Consider the following 19,318-nt stretch of genomic DNA (forward strand, 5'->3'; position numbering starts at 1 on the left):
ACTGACAAAAAGATCTAAAAACACTAAAGCAGCAAACTTTGTGAAAACCAGTGTTTGTGTCATTCTCAAAACGTTTCTCAAAATGTCGACTTTCTCCCCAAAGTATTGTTTTTCTCTATCCCTTTTCCCTGTTCCCTGGTCTTGTCTGTCGTAATTAAAACAAGTTAAATAATAAAAATATCATAATTTAAATAAAAAAAACATCTGTGAATGATGACAGCACTTTCATGTATGAATTGTGTTAGACAGGCCGGGGAAAAAAATAAACATTGAATACCTGTTAATACCTTACACTGGTGTAAAAGGTATTACAGAACAGGAAATTCCAACTTGACCATCAGAGAATTGCGTTGACCTCGTTTTACTGACTTTATTAATTATTCTGAATGTATTTAACTCATCTGATGTTACCTGGACACACAGATGCATGCCACAATTGAAGAATGAACAGTTTCTAATTTAATAACTGTTCCTGTTGCAGTTACATAGAAATATTGTATGTAAAATGGTACCAATGTTGCAAGAAAAACCCAAATTCAAGGAAGGGAGAAAGAGAGAGAGGGAAAGACAGCGAGAAAGAGCAAGGAGTCAAACTCCAGAGAGGGAGCTTGGCCCTGGAGAAGCAGGATGGGAGAGAGAAAGACCCAGAAGCTGGGGGAGAAACTCCCGGGAGGAAGAACCCCGATGGAGAAAGAAAAAGAGTAAAAATCTTTTTGACTCTCAAAAAGGTTGCCACAGACCAATCAGATTGTCCTTTAATGTTTCTGCCTTGTCCAAGCAGAACATATAGTGGTCATCCACCCTAATAAAGACTTCCCCATCATCCACCTCTGGCCATTTGTTGGCCTTTTTGCACCCTGGTGATACTTCTTGTGAGCAGAAGGCCACAGCTTTGTCACGCCGGCGAGCTGACGGGGGAAGGAAGCACACAGGCAGGACATACTGGAAATGTTTTTTTTTTTAATTAAACAATAAAGAAACGCGGCATAGTGGCCGAAAACAGGGAATAACAGGGAAAACACAAACTGTAGCAATCACCTGGAGCCAATCCTGACAGAGCCCCCCCTCCCAGGGCTATGTCCTTGGAGCCCCAGCAGTACCATCAGTGGAGGTGGCGGGGCGGACAGCGGCACCCACAGGGCTCCTGCCCTGCTGTGTCCTCCCCTTGGAGGACCCGGTCTCTCAGGCTGGCTCTCCGGCGTGGTCCGACGTAGCGGCCCCGGTCCCTCGGTCCTACATGGCAGCCCCGGTCCCTCGGGCTGTCTCCCCGCCGTGGTCCCACATGGCGGCCCCTGTCCCTCGGGCTGGCACCCCGGCGTGGTCCTGCATGGCAGCCCTGGACCCTCAAAGCCCTGAAAACTCATTCTGTATGTCTCTCCCCGCTGCCAGCCCCATGCTGACCCAGTCAGACACGCGAGGATGGTGGTGATCTTCTCCATATCTGAAAGGGAGGGAAGAGCAGCAAAGTACACACCACAGGAAAGGACTGGCATGTACTTGCTGCTCCACTGAAGGGTCCCGGGACCATTGGGTGGGCGTGTGGCGTGGAGGGGGGTGAACGTTCTCTACAGCAGGCTGGGGCGCTGGTGCTCCCGGCAGCGCAGTTTCTGGCTGGCGACCTCCCGTCGCCCTGTTCCACCAGCTTATCCCCGCATCGCCGCCTTCCTCCTCGCTGTTGTCGCACCTCTGGGAGTGACGTGGGTCTCCACGGACCTCGCGACGATCCTGGACAGGTGCGATGGGAGGAGCCAGGCACCGACCGCCCAACCAGCATCATCCTCGTCGTAGTCTGTGTTGACCTCGTACCCCCGAAACTCACATGGGTCTTCACGGACTTCGCGATGATCTCGGACGTGCGTGATGGGCCTGCACAACAATCCACGTCATCGCCGCTTTCGTAGTCCGTGTCCTCCCACCGGTGGTCCAGAGGGTCGTCCACCCTGTTGGCATCCTGGACCCAGGGCGCGATCAACTCCCATGGGCAGTGTTCTGGCCATTCGGGCTGGAGCCTGCCCACCTCCTCGCTCAAAGGACCCTTCTGAGATAATTTCAGTGATCCTCTAGTATCTCCTAATTACTCATCTCTTTTAGTCTCTTATTCATTTTGGCTTGTTGTTCATTTTCTCATCTAGTTGTATGTTCCTGCTTGGTCGTCCTGTTTACAGGACTGGGAAAGTCACTTAGCATTGCCCATGCTTTGATCTGTTCCTGCTCAGATCGCTCAGCAGCAGCAGCAGCTTCTTCAGCAGCAGCACAAGATCAGTGTCCTCCAGCAGCAGATGCAGGTACATAATCTTGACCACCAACATTTACTCTTTCACTCTTGTACACTCGTGTGACAAAGCTCATTTCTACAAAGCTAATTTGGGACAACACCAAGAATCATTCTGTCACGTCTCCCCTGTGTCTGGGTTAACCCACGTCTCTGCACTCTACACTTCAAAAAATCTGTACAATGCACAGTACCTGTATGACCTTAAATCATACAGGTACTGTACCTGTATGATGTACCTTAAATCCCCTGTTGGCAGGTGCAAGGTCACATGCCTCCTCTCATGATACCCATTTTCCCCCACGATCGCTATACTCTGGCTGCTGCTACCCAATGTAGCTTCTGGTTTCCACCAGGAATGTCCTACAATCCAGGTACACCTTCATGTATCATGATCAGTGCTGTTTAGTAAACTGTGATCTGAGGGCCTCTCATCTTCTTGCATGTCAGTAGGGTTGGAATGTAGATCAGAAAAAACTGATTTAGAGTCTTATCCTGGTACGGTTTAATTCAAAACTGCGTGCTCAGTAGCTTCATTGTTTAAAAGTTTCACAGCAGTAATAACTTTGGACATCCACCATAACGCCAGGAATCTTTTTTTTTGGTTAAATTAATTGTAAATGGATAATGATTTTTATGATCATTCATATTTGGTTGAATCAGAATGTTGCTAGATGTGGATAAAAGTGATCCATCTGTCTACACGCTCCCCTACAGGTAAAAACTACTCCACCCACATTATTCCATCTGCAATAGCAGCCACTGCAGCATCAGACCTGAGTCCAGTGGAGCTTCAGGTATGTGTATCTCATGTCAAGCAGAAGCTGTTATGTGTTTGAAAGGCATGCTGCTTACAGAGCCAAAGAGTTGAACTAAGTTAAACTGATTTGATGGAAGGGGTGTATGAAGTGTACATAGCATAAAATATCACACTGGGTTTAGTTTTTGCAGGGTTAAGTTAAATACATCTAAATATAAGTGATGATTAAATACTGAACGCTTAATGTACAGTAATGTCTTCTGTTTCAATACATAAAATGTCCTGCTCAAAAAAAATTTAAAGAAAAATGTGTTACTCAGATGTCAGTTGGAAAAAAAATCATGCTGGATATCCATACTGATATGGACTGGGTAATGTTGTATCATAATTCCAGATGGTTGCAAGGTCAGTGCTTGGTACCATCCCCACACACTGCTCCCCGGGCGCCTGTCATGGCCGCCCACTGCTCACTAAGGGTGATATTAAATACACATTTCGCTGTGTCACTGTGTGCTGCGCTGCAGTGTTTCTCAATGACAATCACTTTTCAATAAACATCTATCAGGTGAAAGTGGAGACCAGTAAATGGAATCAATTTCTTCATCCTCCAGGAACTTTCTGCATACTCTTGCCATATGAGACTGTGCATTATCATGCACCAGGAGGAGCCCAGAACCCACTGAACCAGCGAAGGTTCTAATAATGGGTATAAGGATTTCATCCTGATACCTAATGACTCTAAGGGTGCCATCGTCTATCCTGTACAGGTCTGTGTGTCCCTCCATGGACCAACACTCACCCACCACCACACCGATCATGCTGAACAACGTTGCAGGCAGCACAATGTTTACCGCATCTCCAGACCCTCTCACGTCTAAATATGCTCAGAGTGAATAAGCTCTAATCTTTGAAAAGCACAGGGTGCCGGTTCCTGACCTGCCACTTCTGATAGTTCTCTGGCAAATGCCAGTCTAGGTCTAAAGTGCCAGGCAGCAAGCACAGGGTCCACTAGAGGATGTCTAGAGGACCCTCGTGAAGTCAGAAGTCAGTTTGGTTGGAGACATTTACAGCAGTGTCCCGTGCCAGTGTCACTTTATAGGACTCTGGCAGTAATGATCCTGTTCCTCCTTACACAAAATAAGCAGATACCGGTCCTGCTGATGTTTTTAAGGACCTCTCCTTGAGTAACTGTCTCCTGGAATCTCCTCCATTCTCTTGAAACTGTTCTGGGAAACACAACTTGCACCTTTTTAAATGTAACTATATTCTAAATACTGAAAACATTAAAATAGTACAAATAAAATAAAAATATCAAAAATCTAAATATCAAAATATTTCATTTGACAGAAATTTGACAGATTGATGACTGGCCAGGGATGACAGATGTAGAGACAATGATGTTAAATTTTGTTCCAGTAAAGACTTTTTTTTAGAGTCAGAGTGAATGGAGACTGGTGGAGGAAGACCAAACCATCTATCATCATCATCATCACTCTTGTCTTTCTACATAATTCAAATTATTTCTTTCCTTGACCCATGGTGCTGAAGTAAGGTTGATCAGGGTCTGAAAATGAGTGTAGAAGGAAGGAGTGTACTAGAGGTGTGAACCTTCCCTGGTCTCACGATTCGATTACGATTATCAGTGCCTCGATATCGATGCACTGCGATGCATTCCAGACATTTTCTACATGGTCACACGATGTTAAGGTCTCGTTCGCCTGTGTGGATTTGCTCCAGAGCAGAAAAACTTGTTGCGTCCGCACTTTCCTTGTAACAGTTATATATACTGGTAGTTCTCCTTTAAAAGGCACACGGCACTATGTTGTGGGCGGAGTTAATTGTCTGCCCCGGTCCTGATGCAGATCGACATCTCCACCAAGCAGAGGAACCGAGCAGACTGGTCCAAGCTCTGTGGTCCTTGTCCCTGTGGTCCTTGTATTATTTCATTTTGTATTACATAAAAGCAGTAATATTTGGTACGTGTAATGTCCAAATTATTCTGACACCTTAGTTCCAAATAGTATTCACTACAGAATAATTATTTTTTTTTATTCAACTGAATGCTCACCGCACAAAAAATATGCGTGTTTTTGTAAATCCCGGTAAGATGATATTGTTGTGTTGTAGATCTCTGAACACTCAGAGAAAGATCAGCTTTTCCTCCATTCCCGCTTCGTGTGTCTGTTTCGAAGTGGCGGAAAGAAGACACCCCCGCTTGGATTCTATTGGTCGCCTGCAAAAATACGTCATGGTCGTCACGCCACGCAGCGTAAAACTCCGACACGGAACGGCACTGTATTCTGTAGAACAGGCCGCCACAGTCACTCCCTGCACTACTTTTTAATGAGATTCACCAACAGAAAATCACCAAGCAACATCATTATGATAATCGATTATGCTCTGCACTGCATCGATGCAATATCATCCACGTCAGCATAGCGATGCATCGATTATACGATTAATTTCAACACCCCTAGAGTATACTGCAAGAATGAACAGTGGCAGAGACATGGTGATTTTTTTTTATGTTTGAAGCACAGAGGAACACAATTATATTAGACTGGGCATTGTGGGTGCTGGTGTGGGGGTTGTAGGACTAGACATCTGTTTCTGGCTGCTTGCCTGCCATGTGCTAACAAAGGCAGTCAGAAGGAACGGCTGGTATTCTTGATCCTCAGATCGATGGAGCTTCCGATGGAGGCTGGGGTCCATCTTCCCCTGGAGAATTTTATTCAGGGGATTGGAGGGTTCGCCTGGACTAGCATGCTCTGGTCGATGTCATGAATAGATTGACAGGCAGAGGTTGATGAATGATCTGCTTGTTGTTTTGCAGCAACTGTATTCAGCACAGCTGGCTAGCATGCAGACCTCCACTGGGGCCAAGATCTCCACCCTTCCCCACCATCCCATGAAGAGCAGAAAGAGGTCAGACAGCCTCACCTCACACATAAAGGTATCACCATTCCAAAGGTATCACCATTACTACCGCTGGTTGTAACAAAGCACTGGAGCACATAAAGAGAAACGTGCTTTCATCCTGTTGTCACCATCACATTTCCCTTCTCTTCTAATTTTTGAAAACTCAAATTGAGTGTTTGTTCTGCAGGACAAAGGAAATCAGCCGCTGAACCTCTCAGCTCGACCCAAAGGTCTGGAGCCGCTGTGCTGCCCCACCCGTCCTTGTCACAGCTTATACAGTGTGGCCAAGGGAGGCATTACCAGCCCTGCACAGCACATGGCCTGCAGCTCTGCCTTGGGTAAGGGGTGTACACACACACACACACACACACACACACACAAGCATTACAAAGAACAGAAAAAAACAACAACAGTGTAAGAAAATCATCTTTAATATGAAAATGAAATATATTATTTTTGTTAGTTACCACTATAGTGGGATATGACCCTATTCTGCCTTGCGTGCCCTGGCTATGTCCTGCTGTGGTGCCAAATGTGTAACCAAACGTAACTGGCTGCATTATCAAGCCAGAAAGTGCACTATTTTTAAACTGGCACCAAGCCCCACACAGTAAGGGTGTGTGTGTGTTTTTTTTTTTTTTTTTAATACAATAGTTAAAACAAGACTGCATGTCACAAACCTTCTTAATGGTTGCTTGTTTTGTCATGCTGAGAATGAAGCCACAGGTACATGTGCACAACATTTACAGTATTTATTAAAGAAATAGAACAGGGGCAGTGGTGGCCTAGTGGTTAAGGAAGCGGCCCCGTAATCAGAAGGTTGCAATCCCGATCCGCCAAGGTGCCACTGAGGTGCCACTGAGCAAAGTACCGTCCCCACACACTGCTCTCCCTGGATCAGGGGGACCCAGTAGGCCACATTGTCTGTGCGCTCGGGGGGTACCAGGGGCTCAGCGGGTGCCGAGCTGTTGTAGTGCCTGCTGGTCGGCTAAAGCTGGGTGCCCAGGGTGATGCCCAAGGTTGTTTGGGTGGATACGTGCGATGGGGCGGGCACTGGAGATCCTCCAGTCATCCTCCAGTTTTCGTCATCCTCCAGTTCCCAGCACTTTTTCCCCAGCTTCACTGTTAGGGAACAGCAGAGACAAGGACAGGGGAATGCACACGAGTGACAAGCAGTAATAGGACGGAGGAAAGCAGACGTTTAACAAATTGTACTAATTAGGTTAACGGGATACACGTGTGGGTAATTAGGGCAGACAAGACCGTGATATGGTGTGCTCAGTGTGTAGCGCTTTCCTTATTGCCATTTTACCATTTGTCTTTAGTGCATTTACATCTCGTTGCGTGGGGTGGTAGTAGCCTAGTGGGTAACACACTCGCCTGTGAACCAGAAGACCCAGGTTCAAACCCCACTTACTACCATTGTGTCCCTGAGGATTACACTTAAACCTGAGTGTCTCCAGGGGGAACTGTCCCTGTCACTACTGATTGTAAGTCGCTCTGGATAAGGGTGTCTGGTAAATGAGGTAAATGTAAATGTACTTGAAAAGGTTCTGGGAGGATTCCCAAAAAATGCTGGAAAGGATGCAGTGAATCTCTAGTGTAGTGTACTTATACAGTATTCAGAACACACAGCATCAAAGAAAGGTTTGACGCACAGAAGGAGAACCTTTGGCAGAAATTAAGAAGTGAAAGGATGCTGGGAATGTAGGGATTTTGGGTAATGAGTAATTTGTAGCTTTCTCATTTCGTCACTCTGCTAAGCTTTGTTTTCTTTCAGATTTCTCCTCTTTTTGTTACCTCTCCAGTTTAAGGTCTGATTCATCCTCCAAGTAGATTATCTGAAATATATAAATATGTCCTTGTATGTCTCTCCCTCAGATGTCTTGTCCAGCCTAAATTCAGCGGCTCCGTTCCGGGACCAGGATTCTGTGATGAAGGCCATGCAGGAGGCAAGGAAAATACAGCAGCAGAACCTGGAAGCCAAAGTGGCACTCAGCAGTATGTGCAAGGTAACACACATATGTATGCACATATACAGTCATATGAAAAGGTTTGGGAACCCCTCTTAATTAAAATAAATAAATAAAATAATAATAATAAAAATAAATATACTGTCATATGAAAAGGTTTGGGAACCCCTAATTAATTTCATCATTGCGTGACCTTCCAATGTGGCAACTTCCTTTTAATATACGTCATTCCTTATTTCAGCAGTAACATTATGTTTATTGGGTTATCAGAAAATATGCATCATGACAAAATTAGACAGGTGCATAAATTTGGGAACCCCAACAGAGAATTTACATCAATACTCTTTATGCCTCCTTTACGACCTTTATTAATGTCTGGATGGAAATATTTTTGAACATTTTTCTACACAAAAGCTCTCTACTAGCTCTCTTTATAGATTTCAAGACAGTGGGCTGTGACCATTGTACTTCTGCCTCGTCATAAATGCTTTTGTAGATTTTGAACTGTGATTTAGGTCATTGTCTTGTTGGAAAATCTAATCCCTGCGTAATTCCAATTTTGGGACTGACACTTGAACATTATCCTGATGAATGTATTAAAATTGGGTTTTTCTTATGACCAAATAACTAATTATTTGTCTCATCAGTCCAAAGCACTTCCAAAATGAATCTGGCTTGTCTAAATGAGTTTTTGCATACAAGTGAAAGGGCTTCTTTCTTATCACCCTGAAATATAGATGTTCTTTGTGCAAATTGCTCTGAATCATGTACACCATCGGCAGCAAGATGTTCTTTGGAGGCCATCTGTCAGATGTCTGAAACCATTCTCACAATCCGCTGCATATGGCGTTCCTGTATGTTTCTTGGCCTGCCAGACCTGGTTTAACAGTAACTGTGCCTGTGGCTCCATTTCCTGATTACATTCCTTACAGAGCTCTGAGAGCTTTTTGTAGCCTTCCCCTAATCCATGATATTGCACAATCTTTGTTTTCAGATCTTTTGAGAAGTGCAAGTTGCAGTTGACAACCTCAAATACCTATTCAGGATACACCTTTTTATTTATACTTATTTTTATTAAGTAACAATTGCATTCCAGTTCTCTGCAGACGACAGCAAATTGATCAGCTCAGTGGTCAAAACCTATTTTTTTTTTTTCAATTGAGACAACTGTTGAGAGTCAAACTACTTCTCTCTTGGCGTCACTTTGAGATTTTAATCCATGCTTTTATTTCAAATCATCTGGACTACTGCAATGCACTGTGTTGGTCTTAACCAGAGGTCAGTTGATCGACGTCAGTTGGTTCAAAATGCTGCTGTGGTTCGTTATTAAAATTCTTTTGAACCACAGTATCTGTCCGATCTGCTTCAGTCGTACGCTCCTCCACGTGCTCTCAGGTCAGCAGAATATTCTTTGTTAGTCGTCCCTAAAACAAGGAGGAAACGTAAATCAATTTGCACAAAATCACTTTGCACAAAATAACTTTGCACAAAATGACTCTGCGCTTTTTACCTTACTGCTCTTTTTTTTTTATGGTTCTTTTTCTCCTTTCTTTAAACATTGTAAAAAAAAAAACTGTAACTCATTTGCACACCTTCACCCTACCAGTTACACATATTTTATGTTAAAGACGTAAAAGTGTAATATTTGGTTATGTTTGCAATATTGCATATTGGTTCATTGTTTACTTGCAACATTTGCAATACTGTGGTCTGTAGCAGTTGCAAAAAGCATTTCACTGCATATCATACCGTGTATGACTGTGTATGTGACAAATAAAATTTGAATTTGAATTTTAAGGTTGGCCGAGCGTATTCAGTCGCTGCTCCAAGACTTTGGAACGCAATGCCCTTGAACATCAGGCAGGCCAAATCTCTTCCTGGTTTTAAGAACTCCCTTAAAACACATTTTTTCTCCTTGGCATTTAAATCTGTCTGAGATGTTGGTTTTACTGTTTTATTGTGGTTATTGTTATTTTACGGGGAAGCGGCCCCGTAATCAGAAGGTTGCTGGTTCGAATCCCGATCTGCCAAGGTACCACTGAGGTGCCACTGAGCAAAGCACCGTCCCCACACACTGCTCCCCGGGCACCTGTCATGGCTGCCCACTGCTCACTCAGGGTGATGGGTTAAATGCAGAGGACAAATTTCACTGTGTGCACCGTGTGCTGTGCTGCTGTGTATCACATGTGACAATCACTTCACTTTCACATTATTGGTTATTATTTTATAGTTTTATTCACTTTCTCTTTTGTCTGTGCACAGCTATTTGGTCATCTGTGTTATTTTAAAGTGCTTTATAATTAAATTACAAGGGTAACCAAATGTTTGCACAGGCATTTTTCCTGTTTTATTTAACTTTATACAAATATTGCCAAATATAAAATACATGTTTAGGCTTGCTTTATATCAAATTTTGTACAAATTGGGTGGTCAAAAAATTAGCCCCATATGAATATTTGCTTTCAAAACACACCTACAGTAATGAACCAATAGGCTTTGAAACCACACATGTGCAGTCAATTGGCTTCCTAACACCATACAATCAGCATAAAAAGACTCTTGAGCAGGACACTTGAGGACATGAAAAACTGTTACACACCATGCCAGCCTGGAGTTCAGAGAGAAGAGAGTAGAGGCTCATGCTAAGGGGGAAGGCTCCACTGCCATCTCCAAACCATTCACGGTGTCTAGAACTGTACATTATTAGTAAGTAGAGAAGACAAATTAAGAAATAAACATGGCCATGGCCGTAAGCACAAGACTTTGAGAACTCTGGAGAGTAGAATACAGGGAGTGCAGAATTATTAGGCAAGTTGTATTTTTGAGGAATAATTTTATTATTGAACAACAACCATGTTCTCAATGAACCCAAAAAACTCATTAATATCAAAGCTGAATGTTTTTGGAAGTAGTTTTTAGTTTGTTTTTATTTTTAGCTATTTGCAGGTGACTATTACTGTGCATAATTATTAGGCAACAAAACAAAACAAAAAACAAATATATACCCATTTCACTTATTTATTTTTACCAGTGAAACCAATATAACATCTCCACATACACAAATATACATTTATGACATTCAAAAACAAAACAAAAACAAATCAGCGACCAATATAGCCACCTTTCTTTGCAAGGACACTCAAAAGCCTGCCATCCATGGATTCTGTCAGTGTTTTGATCTGTTCACCATCAACATTGCGTGCAGCAGCAACCACAGCCTCCCAGACACTGTTCAGAGAGGTGTACTGTTTTCCCTCCTTGTAAATCTCACATTTGATGATGGACCACAGGTTCTCAATGGGGTTCAAATCAGGTGAACAAGGAGGCCATGTCATTAGTTTTTCTTCTTTTATACCCTTTCTTGCCAGCCACGCTGTGGAGTACTTGGAAGGATGTGATGGAGCATTGTCCTGCATGAAAATCATGTTTTTCTTGAAGGATGCAGACTTCTTCCTGTACCACTGCTTGAAGAAGGTGTCTTCCAGAAACTGGCAGTAGGACTGGGAGTTGAGCTTGACTCCATCCTCAACCCGAAAAGGCCCCACAAGCTCATCTTTGATGATACCAGCCCAAACCAGTACTCCACCTCCACCTTGCTGGCATCTGAGTCGGACTGGAGCTCTCTGCCCTTTACCAATCCAGCCACGGGCCCATCCAACTGGCCCATCAAGACTCACTCTCATTTCATCAGTCCATACAACCTTAGAAAAATCAGTCTTGAGATATTTCTTGGCCCAGTCTTGAGTTTCAGCTTGTGTGTCTTGTTCAGTGGTGGTCGTCTTTCAGCCTTTCTTACCTTGGTCATGTCTCTGAGTATTGCACACCTTGTGCTTTTGGGCACTCCAGTGATGTTGCAGCTCTGAAATATGGCCACTGGCAAGTGGCAAGTGGCATCTTGGCAGCTGCACGCTTGACTTTTCTCAGTTCATGGGCAGTTATTTTGCCCCTTGGTTTTTCCACACGCTTCTTGCGACCCTGTTGACTATTTTGAATGAAACGCTTGATTGTTCGATGATCACGCTTCAGAAGCTTTGCAATTTTAAGAGTGCTGCATCCCTCTGCAAGATATCTCTGAGCCTGTCAAGTCCTTCTTTTGACCCATTTTGTCAAAGGAAAGGAAGTTGCCTAATAATTATGCACACCTGATATAGGGTGTTGATGTCATTAGACCACACCCCTTCTCATTACAGAGATGCACTTCACCTAATATGCTTAATTGGTTGTAGGCTTTTGAGCCTACACAGCTTGGAGTAAGACAACATGCATGAAGAGGATGATGTGGACAAAATACTAATTTGCCTAATAATTCTGCACTCCCTGTAGTCCGATATGTCAGCAAGGAGCAACATCTGCCAAGTGATCCAGAACCCCTTACACATAACCATTCTGCTTCTGTTGTCACAAGGAGTGTTTAGAAAGGATGACTACTGTACCAAACGGAGATGGAGACAGGTGCAGTACATCGCTGACCTATTTTGGAAGCACTGGGTCAGAGAATATCTTCCTCTGATGCAGGAAAGTCGAATGTGGTGAGACAGAATCTCCAGAGGACATAGTATTGATCATGGGTGAAACATCACCACATAACACATTTTGACATAACATTTTGACTGTGACATAACATTTGACTTTTTTTCTTTCTTTCTTTTTGCTGATCTACAATTGAATGAACATGGACTCTAAGATTGTACATATAGTTAATGGCTCCATGTGTATTGCTGTAATTGCCAGATTACTACCATGGACATTTAGGGGCTGGTGTGTTGGAGCTATTATTAATGCTATGTTGTTATTATACATTTTGTTAGTATGATTACAGTAATTATGATTATCCTATGATATGATATTAGAATTCATTCTGTTTCATGGGGTGTTTGGGCAATAATGGGCACGGATCAACACAAGCACCTAGGTAGCCCCATCTCCTGTCATCTTGGGGCTTATGTATCACCTTACATAGAGAGAGGTCATTTTGAAGGAGGTGGTGGAAGGAGTAGGAGGGAGACACAGTTTTTTGATCGTGTGAATGTTAAATGTATAGAAATATGTCTATCAAAATAAACAGCAAAGTGGAGGAGTAATGGACCCACATTTACAGCATTTATCAGACAACCTTATCCAGAGCGACTTACAATCAGTAGTTACAGGGACAGTCTCCCTGGAGACACTCAGGGTTAAGTGTCTTGCTCAGGGATACAATGGTAGTAAGTGGGATTTGGACCTGGGTCTTCTGGTTCATAAGCGAGTGTGTTACCCACTAGGCTACTATCACCCACGCGTCATTAAGCTGCTCAAGTCATAGCAGATCCACACAAATTATAAGACACATCGGAGGCCATGACAAGCTGCACATCCGAGCCCGACTGAGGTCTACCCATGAACATGTGAAAGGCAAAAATGTGTTTTGGAAGTGCTTTGGTGTGATGAGAACTGTTTCTTCACATGGATGTTGATTATGTTTGGCGAAGAAAGGAAGAGACCTTCAACCCCAGGATTACAGTTCCCACAGTTAAACATGGTGGTGGCGGTCAGGGACAGGGAGTAAAAATTATGTTGACATTTTGAGGGAGAATATGCAAAAGTCTGCTCATAGACTAGTCTTAGCTCTTCCAACAAGACAATGACCCAAAGCAAATTAGCCCAATAGTTCCTCATGGATACCAAAATCAAGAACCTGAAGTGGCTCGCACAGACCTCAAACCTATTGAGAATCTGTGGTGGGTTCTCAAAGTGAATGTCTATGTTCAGAAAACAATTCGGATCAGCTAGAACATTTTCAATTGAAGAATTGGCCAAAATCCCTCTGGAGACCTGTGCCAACCTATTAAAGAATGTATGTTGTGGCACACTATTGACTATTAATGGCCAGGGGGGCTAATCATTTGGGATATCTGATTTTCTTCTTTTCAACTATCTTAATTCAAATGTCTTAATTAAGCTTAGTGGACTTTTATGGGTTGTTGAATGTATAATTCTGAGGGAAAACAATTTGATCCATTTTGGAATAAATTTTGTGTAACATAACAAGAAAAAGTGATGTGGTCTGAATATTTTCTGGATGCACTGTATACACATTGTCTTGTGTTGTGTCTTGTGTTGAAATCCGTGTGACAACCAACATACAGGTAAAGGTGTTTGCATGTTTGGTACAGTAGTCTCGACATGATTATAGGAGGGATCACTTTTGTGTCCCATCTTCATGACCTGTTAATATGCAGCTGACATTATACTTGTTCTTTTCAGGATCAAGCACATTGTGACATTTTGGAACAGCATGTGGATAAGGTTGGAGATGATCTGACAGGACATGAAGATCTGGATGGTGAATCGACTACCACCAACCCACACAACTCACCTTTTCCTCTCTCCTTCTTTCCTCCCTATATTGCTCTGTTTCTCTGGAATGGTGTGAGTGCATGTAGAGTAGAGGTGTGAACCTTCACTGGTCTCACAATTTGATTAAATTACGATTATAATTGCCTTGATATCGATGCATCCCATACATTTTCTACATTGTCACATGATGTTTTCAAATACAAGAATTAAGATCTCGTACCCCTGTGTGGAAACATTGATTTGCTACAATGAGCAGAAAAACTGGCGGTGTTCAGTCCGCGCTCACCTTGTAACAGTCGTATATACAGGTAGTTCTCCAATGCTGTGGGCGGAGTTAGTTGTCTGCCCCTGCCCTGGTGCAGATCGACTCTCGACCAAGGAGAGGAACGAGCAGACTGGTCCAAGTTCCTGCGGTCCCTTTATTATTTCAATTTGCATTACATAACAGCAGTAATGTTTGGTACGTGTAATGCCCCCGTCTCCTGTACGAGTGGTTACCAGCATTTACCTGGGCGTGTCGGTACTGAGATGCTGTAAGCATAAGAAATGGAGAGCATGATGGAAATCCTCTTTCTTCCCGGCGGGTCTCCTTTCTCTGCATGCGTCTCCAGAGGTTCCTCCACTAAATAACCTGAAGCCACAAGTGCCAGAGAAAGTGCTGCTTCAGACGTCCGTAGTGTCAGGTGAGGCATTGGTGGCCTAGCAGGTAAGGAAGTGGACTCAGAGGGTAACCAGAGGGTTTTATTGCAAAATACTTCAACACCTCTAATGTAGAGGTTTATGTCACCTTTCTAATTGGAAAGTCCAGATTTTCTCTGTTTAAGCAGATGACCACACCATTTGTGGGGATGACTGCTGCAGTTCTTGCAGTACATATGGATAGGATTTTATTTGAGGAGTAGCATTTGGAATCTGTTCTGTTCTGGACCGACATCAGCCTTAATGTGATCAGAGATAAGAAGTTTCTAAACACAAAATTGAAGATTAAACTGCAGATTAAGCACCTTGGGGATTGCATACTGATTTTTTTTTTTTACATAAAAAAACTCTGGATCAGTGGTCCAGATTTCCTGGGTTGTTACAGATCAAAGTTCAAGTGACACTCTCAAAAACTATCTCTGACAACTCAAACAAGTTATCATTCATTCAAGCTCATCTGTAGTCTCACCGTTTAACAGAGTTAACCACTTAAGAACACATATAAGAAGCAAAGCGTACAGGAGAGGGCAGTATTGATTCTTATTCCATTGATTTATGACTCCATTGGGGACATGTTAAACATTTTTTATTTGGGTTCTAATAAATCTCAAATGGCACAGATGATGCCAAAATTTGTCCATCAGAGAGTTTAAGTTCACCAAAAAATGTATCTACTAATACTTCCCTGTTTCCTTGTTTAGAAATATTTTGCTACAAGTTATGGTCAAGATGTACTATGGATTCCTTGCGGTTTGGCAGCTGCCATAGTTCAGGTCAAATGTATAAATTATAAATATTTTTATGCAGCCATGAAAATGTGTAGATTTGCTATCTGTCTTTTGTGTCATGTAACTAATCATGTGTTAATTTTCTAATGGGTCATACCAAGATGTCAGTGGGAGCTGTAGTTAATGTTGATCAAATCTGACTACACTTTTCTCAAATTCTTATAGTATATATTGATTAAAATGTGCAGACCTCATGTATCATATTTATCATGTTTGGGCAGTTGAAATTCTCTCTCTTTCTTTCTGTCGCACCTTTCTGAAGACCAAAGCACTAGAAACAGCTTGGATCTAAAATTCTGTCCCACTTACAGATAATTTACAGTATGCTGCAAAGAATGCAAACAGAAGCACAAGTCACAAGCACTGGCCCTGCACCCTTCCTCCCCTGACCTGTACACACCTACTCCAGGCTTGTGCTTGAAACAAAATCTGTAAACAAGAACGTGGATCTGTGTTTGACTGTTTGTGTCCAGCGATGGATGTTTATTCATTCTTGAGAATCATCATCGGCCATTCGAATTTCTCTAAAAATCCATCCAGGATTTATTCTCTATTTTACCTTGAGCTTGTCACCATCTTTTTCTTCTTTCTTTTTTTTGTCACCATTGTTGACTTGCATCGTCTGTCCCTTCCATCCATTTATATTGTGTTTAGTTTCCCTACTTGTATATTTGCCTATATGACCTATAGGGGTGGTAGTAGCCTAGTGGGTAACACACTCGCCTATGAACCAGAAGACCCAGGTTCAAATCCCACTTACTACCATTGTGTCCCTGAGCAAGACACTTAACCCTCAGTTGCTCCATGGGGACTGTCCCTGTAACTACTGATTGTAAGTCGCTCTGGATAAGGGCGTCTGATAAATGCCGTAAAAATGTAAAAGTAAAGAATGTAAATGTAAATGCACCATTTTTATATTTAGCTTATACTGCTTTGTTTTGAGGTTACATCTATATTTATGTTCTGTTTAATGTTTCATTCAATTGCAGCTGTATACATCCTAACATGATGATCACCTTTATGCTTCAGTTTCACGTTTGCTCCTAAATTTTATTTTTTTATCTGTTCATTTAATGACTGTAAAGAGAGTTTTTTTTGTTTTGGTGTGTAGGGTCTGGTATCAGGGTGTCTGAGACTCGTGTGATCAGGGAACCAGTTCAGAGAAAGGCAGAGCCACACATCAAACGACCCATGAACGCCTTCATGGTGTGGGCCAAAGATGAGAGGCGGAAAATTCTGCAGACTTTCCCTAACATGCATAATTCCAACATCAGCAAGATCCTGGGTAAGAGTCCCTGTTTCCCAATTTGGCCATATATGTATCTGGATTACATACAACAATAATAATAATAATAATGTGTGTGTGTGTGTGTGTGTGTGTGTGTATATATATATATATATATATATAGAGAGAGAGAGAGAGAGAGAGTATTCTGTAATATAATATTATTCATGTATAATATTAAATGTATCTATTAAGTCATTTTATTTTTCTCAGGGCTGAAGGAGGCTTGTGTAAAATAAAAAAAAGTATTGTTATTATTCTGCATAATTATTATTGTGTCACTAGTAGACTGCTCACCATAACACCACCCCTAACTCCAGGGGGTGGTCTGTGTGGGCTACAGGTGGCACTATGTATGTGACTGGTTCCAAAGCTTCCTGTTAATAAGATGGAAGGCGGAGAAGGCACCTTTGCGAAACAGAACATGGATAAGTGGGAATGAAAGACAGCCCCTGATTCTTTTTTCTCTGCTGCACCATGCATAGGTTCACGCTGGAAGTCAATGTCCAATCAGGAGAAGCAGCCATATTATGACGAGCAGACCCGACTGAGTAAAATTCACCTGGAGAAGTACCCTTTCTACAAATACAAACCCCGTCCCAAACGCACTTACATCATCAACGGCAAGAAGCTTCCGATTGGAGAGTACAAACAGATGATACGTTCACGACGGCAGGAAATGAGAAAGCTCTTCAATATTGGGTACAAGGAGGCTCGTTATCCTGAAGTATAAAAAATACAAATCCTGTTAAAGATCATATTTTATTAATGGGTTTCCATCTGAAATTCAGTGTAATTTGTTTCCTTCATTTGTGTCTTATTCATTTGTAGTCCCCAGTCCCACCAGATGCCAATCAACTTCAGTCCAGGTCCAGTCTTCCCAAGTGCCACAGCAATGACCAGCCCACCACCCTCTCACATGACATCTGACTGCACCAGCCCCTCTGTGAGTCCAGAACTGTTTCCAGTTATACAGAACCCCTCTAAAGTCAAGATTGAACCCAGTGACAGATACTAGACACCTTGCCAATGGAAGTCTACTTCAACCATGGACCTAAACCAGACATCAGTAGTGACTATGACAGACAGGAACTGGGAGAGAGCGCGTCTGCTCTCTCGCACTCACGCTGCTACTGAGCTGTAAATGAGACCCTGACTGACCCTGATCCAAAGCAGTGTGGAATGTTCTTTAGCTGACTTCAATTTTATTGTTGTTTAATTGAATCCATTTGAACCATTAAATTCATTTTTTCTTTTCAGGGTCAGTGTGTTTAAAATATTCTACTGTCAGGAGTAGATGAAATGTAAAAATGTAAACCCCCTGCCTTTAATGAACCCATCAGCACCCACTCAGTAATAGGATTCTTCACTTTCTCGGAAATGTTGTGCTGGTTTGTAATCAAACTACACTTTAAGTCACCAATTGATCGTGGAAGTACACTTTCTATAATTTGATCATATATGAATAAATTCAGAGTTTGCATGCTCTCCCTTTATTACTTCCGGTCTAAAGGCATGCACACCAGGCAAACTGGCGTCTCTTAATAGTCTGTAGGTGTGAGTGGGTGTGTGTGTGCCTGCAGTAGGCTGGCACCGTGCCCTGCTCCCAGTGTACCAGGATGGGCTTCAGCAGATGCAACCCTGTATGGAACTAAGCAGTGCTGGAAAGGAAGTGCAAACAAAAGGCTACAAGTTTAAAGGCTATGAGAGAAAAAAAGATGAAAGATCTGAATGACCAGTTCACAGTTCTGTTATTGCTTGTACTCTTTAATCCTTTCAATAATATTTCAGTATATTTCTCAGTGGAGGAGCAACATGTGTTGGGTAATGCTATTGTACAGCCATTACTCTTTGCATGTCATTTTAATAGATGTTCCAAGTCATCATGGTCTTATACTATTATTAATATTTTATTGTTGGATGTGGTGATAGTGTAATTTTGAATGAATAATTGTAATTTCATTTAGTATTTTTTGATATTAAATTATTTCAAAATATGCATCCTTGGCCATTGTTTTTCTTGCAGAAACGTTATTCCTGCAGCATTCACCTAATGCATGTAGAATTCTGTAAAGGAGAATATGTTATCCTTTCATAAAACACAATATGATATGAGTCAAAGTTCCCCTATTATGAAAACTTGTCCTGCGTTTCTGATCCTCACTAGCATAAAAAAATAAAATAAAAATCATAATAGGGGAGCTTTACAACACTTGACAAGTGGACAACCTGTTGAAAGTGGCATATTTTTGTTTTAGCTTTGTTGTGAAATAGTTCCCCAGAATA

At 42.3% G+C, this 19,318-nt stretch overlaps 1 protein-coding gene across 1 annotated transcript; it reads left to right on the top strand.

The window, feature by feature from the left end:
- Window positions 1-1,841: 1,841 nt before the first annotated feature.
- On the top strand, window positions 1,842-18,447 carry LOC114793868 (transcription factor Sox-6-like). The gene is made up of 10 exons (XM_028986004.1): window positions 1,842-1,853; window positions 2,217-2,285; window positions 2,532-2,646; window positions 2,990-3,069; window positions 5,866-5,985; window positions 6,139-6,289; window positions 7,833-7,952; window positions 16,859-17,032; window positions 17,518-17,734; window positions 17,864-18,447. Exons 1-10 carry the CDS (start codon window positions 1,842-1,844, stop codon window positions 18,048-18,050), a joined length of 1,245 nt encoding a protein of 414 aa, XP_028841837.1. The 3' UTR covers window positions 18,051-18,447.
- The last annotated feature ends 871 nt before the right edge of the window (window positions 18,448-19,318 follow it).

Source organism: Denticeps clupeoides, chromosome 7, assembly GCF_900700375.1.
Source record: "Denticeps clupeoides chromosome 7, fDenClu1.1, whole genome shotgun sequence".
In the NCBI taxonomy this organism is placed as follows: domain Eukaryota; kingdom Metazoa; phylum Chordata; class Actinopteri; order Clupeiformes; family Denticipitidae; genus Denticeps; species Denticeps clupeoides.

Excerpts from the sequence above, each read along its gene's own strand:
- LOC114793868 (XM_028986004.1), top strand. Across the intron at positions 2,286-2,531 it reads TCCTCCAGCAGCAGATGCAG|GTGCAAGGTCACATGCCTCC; the intron begins GTACATAATCTT and ends CCCTGTTGGCAG. Across the intron at positions 6,290-7,832 it reads GGCCTGCAGCTCTGCCTTGG|ATGTCTTGTCCAGCCTAAAT; the intron begins GTAAGGGGTGTA and ends TCTCTCCCTCAG.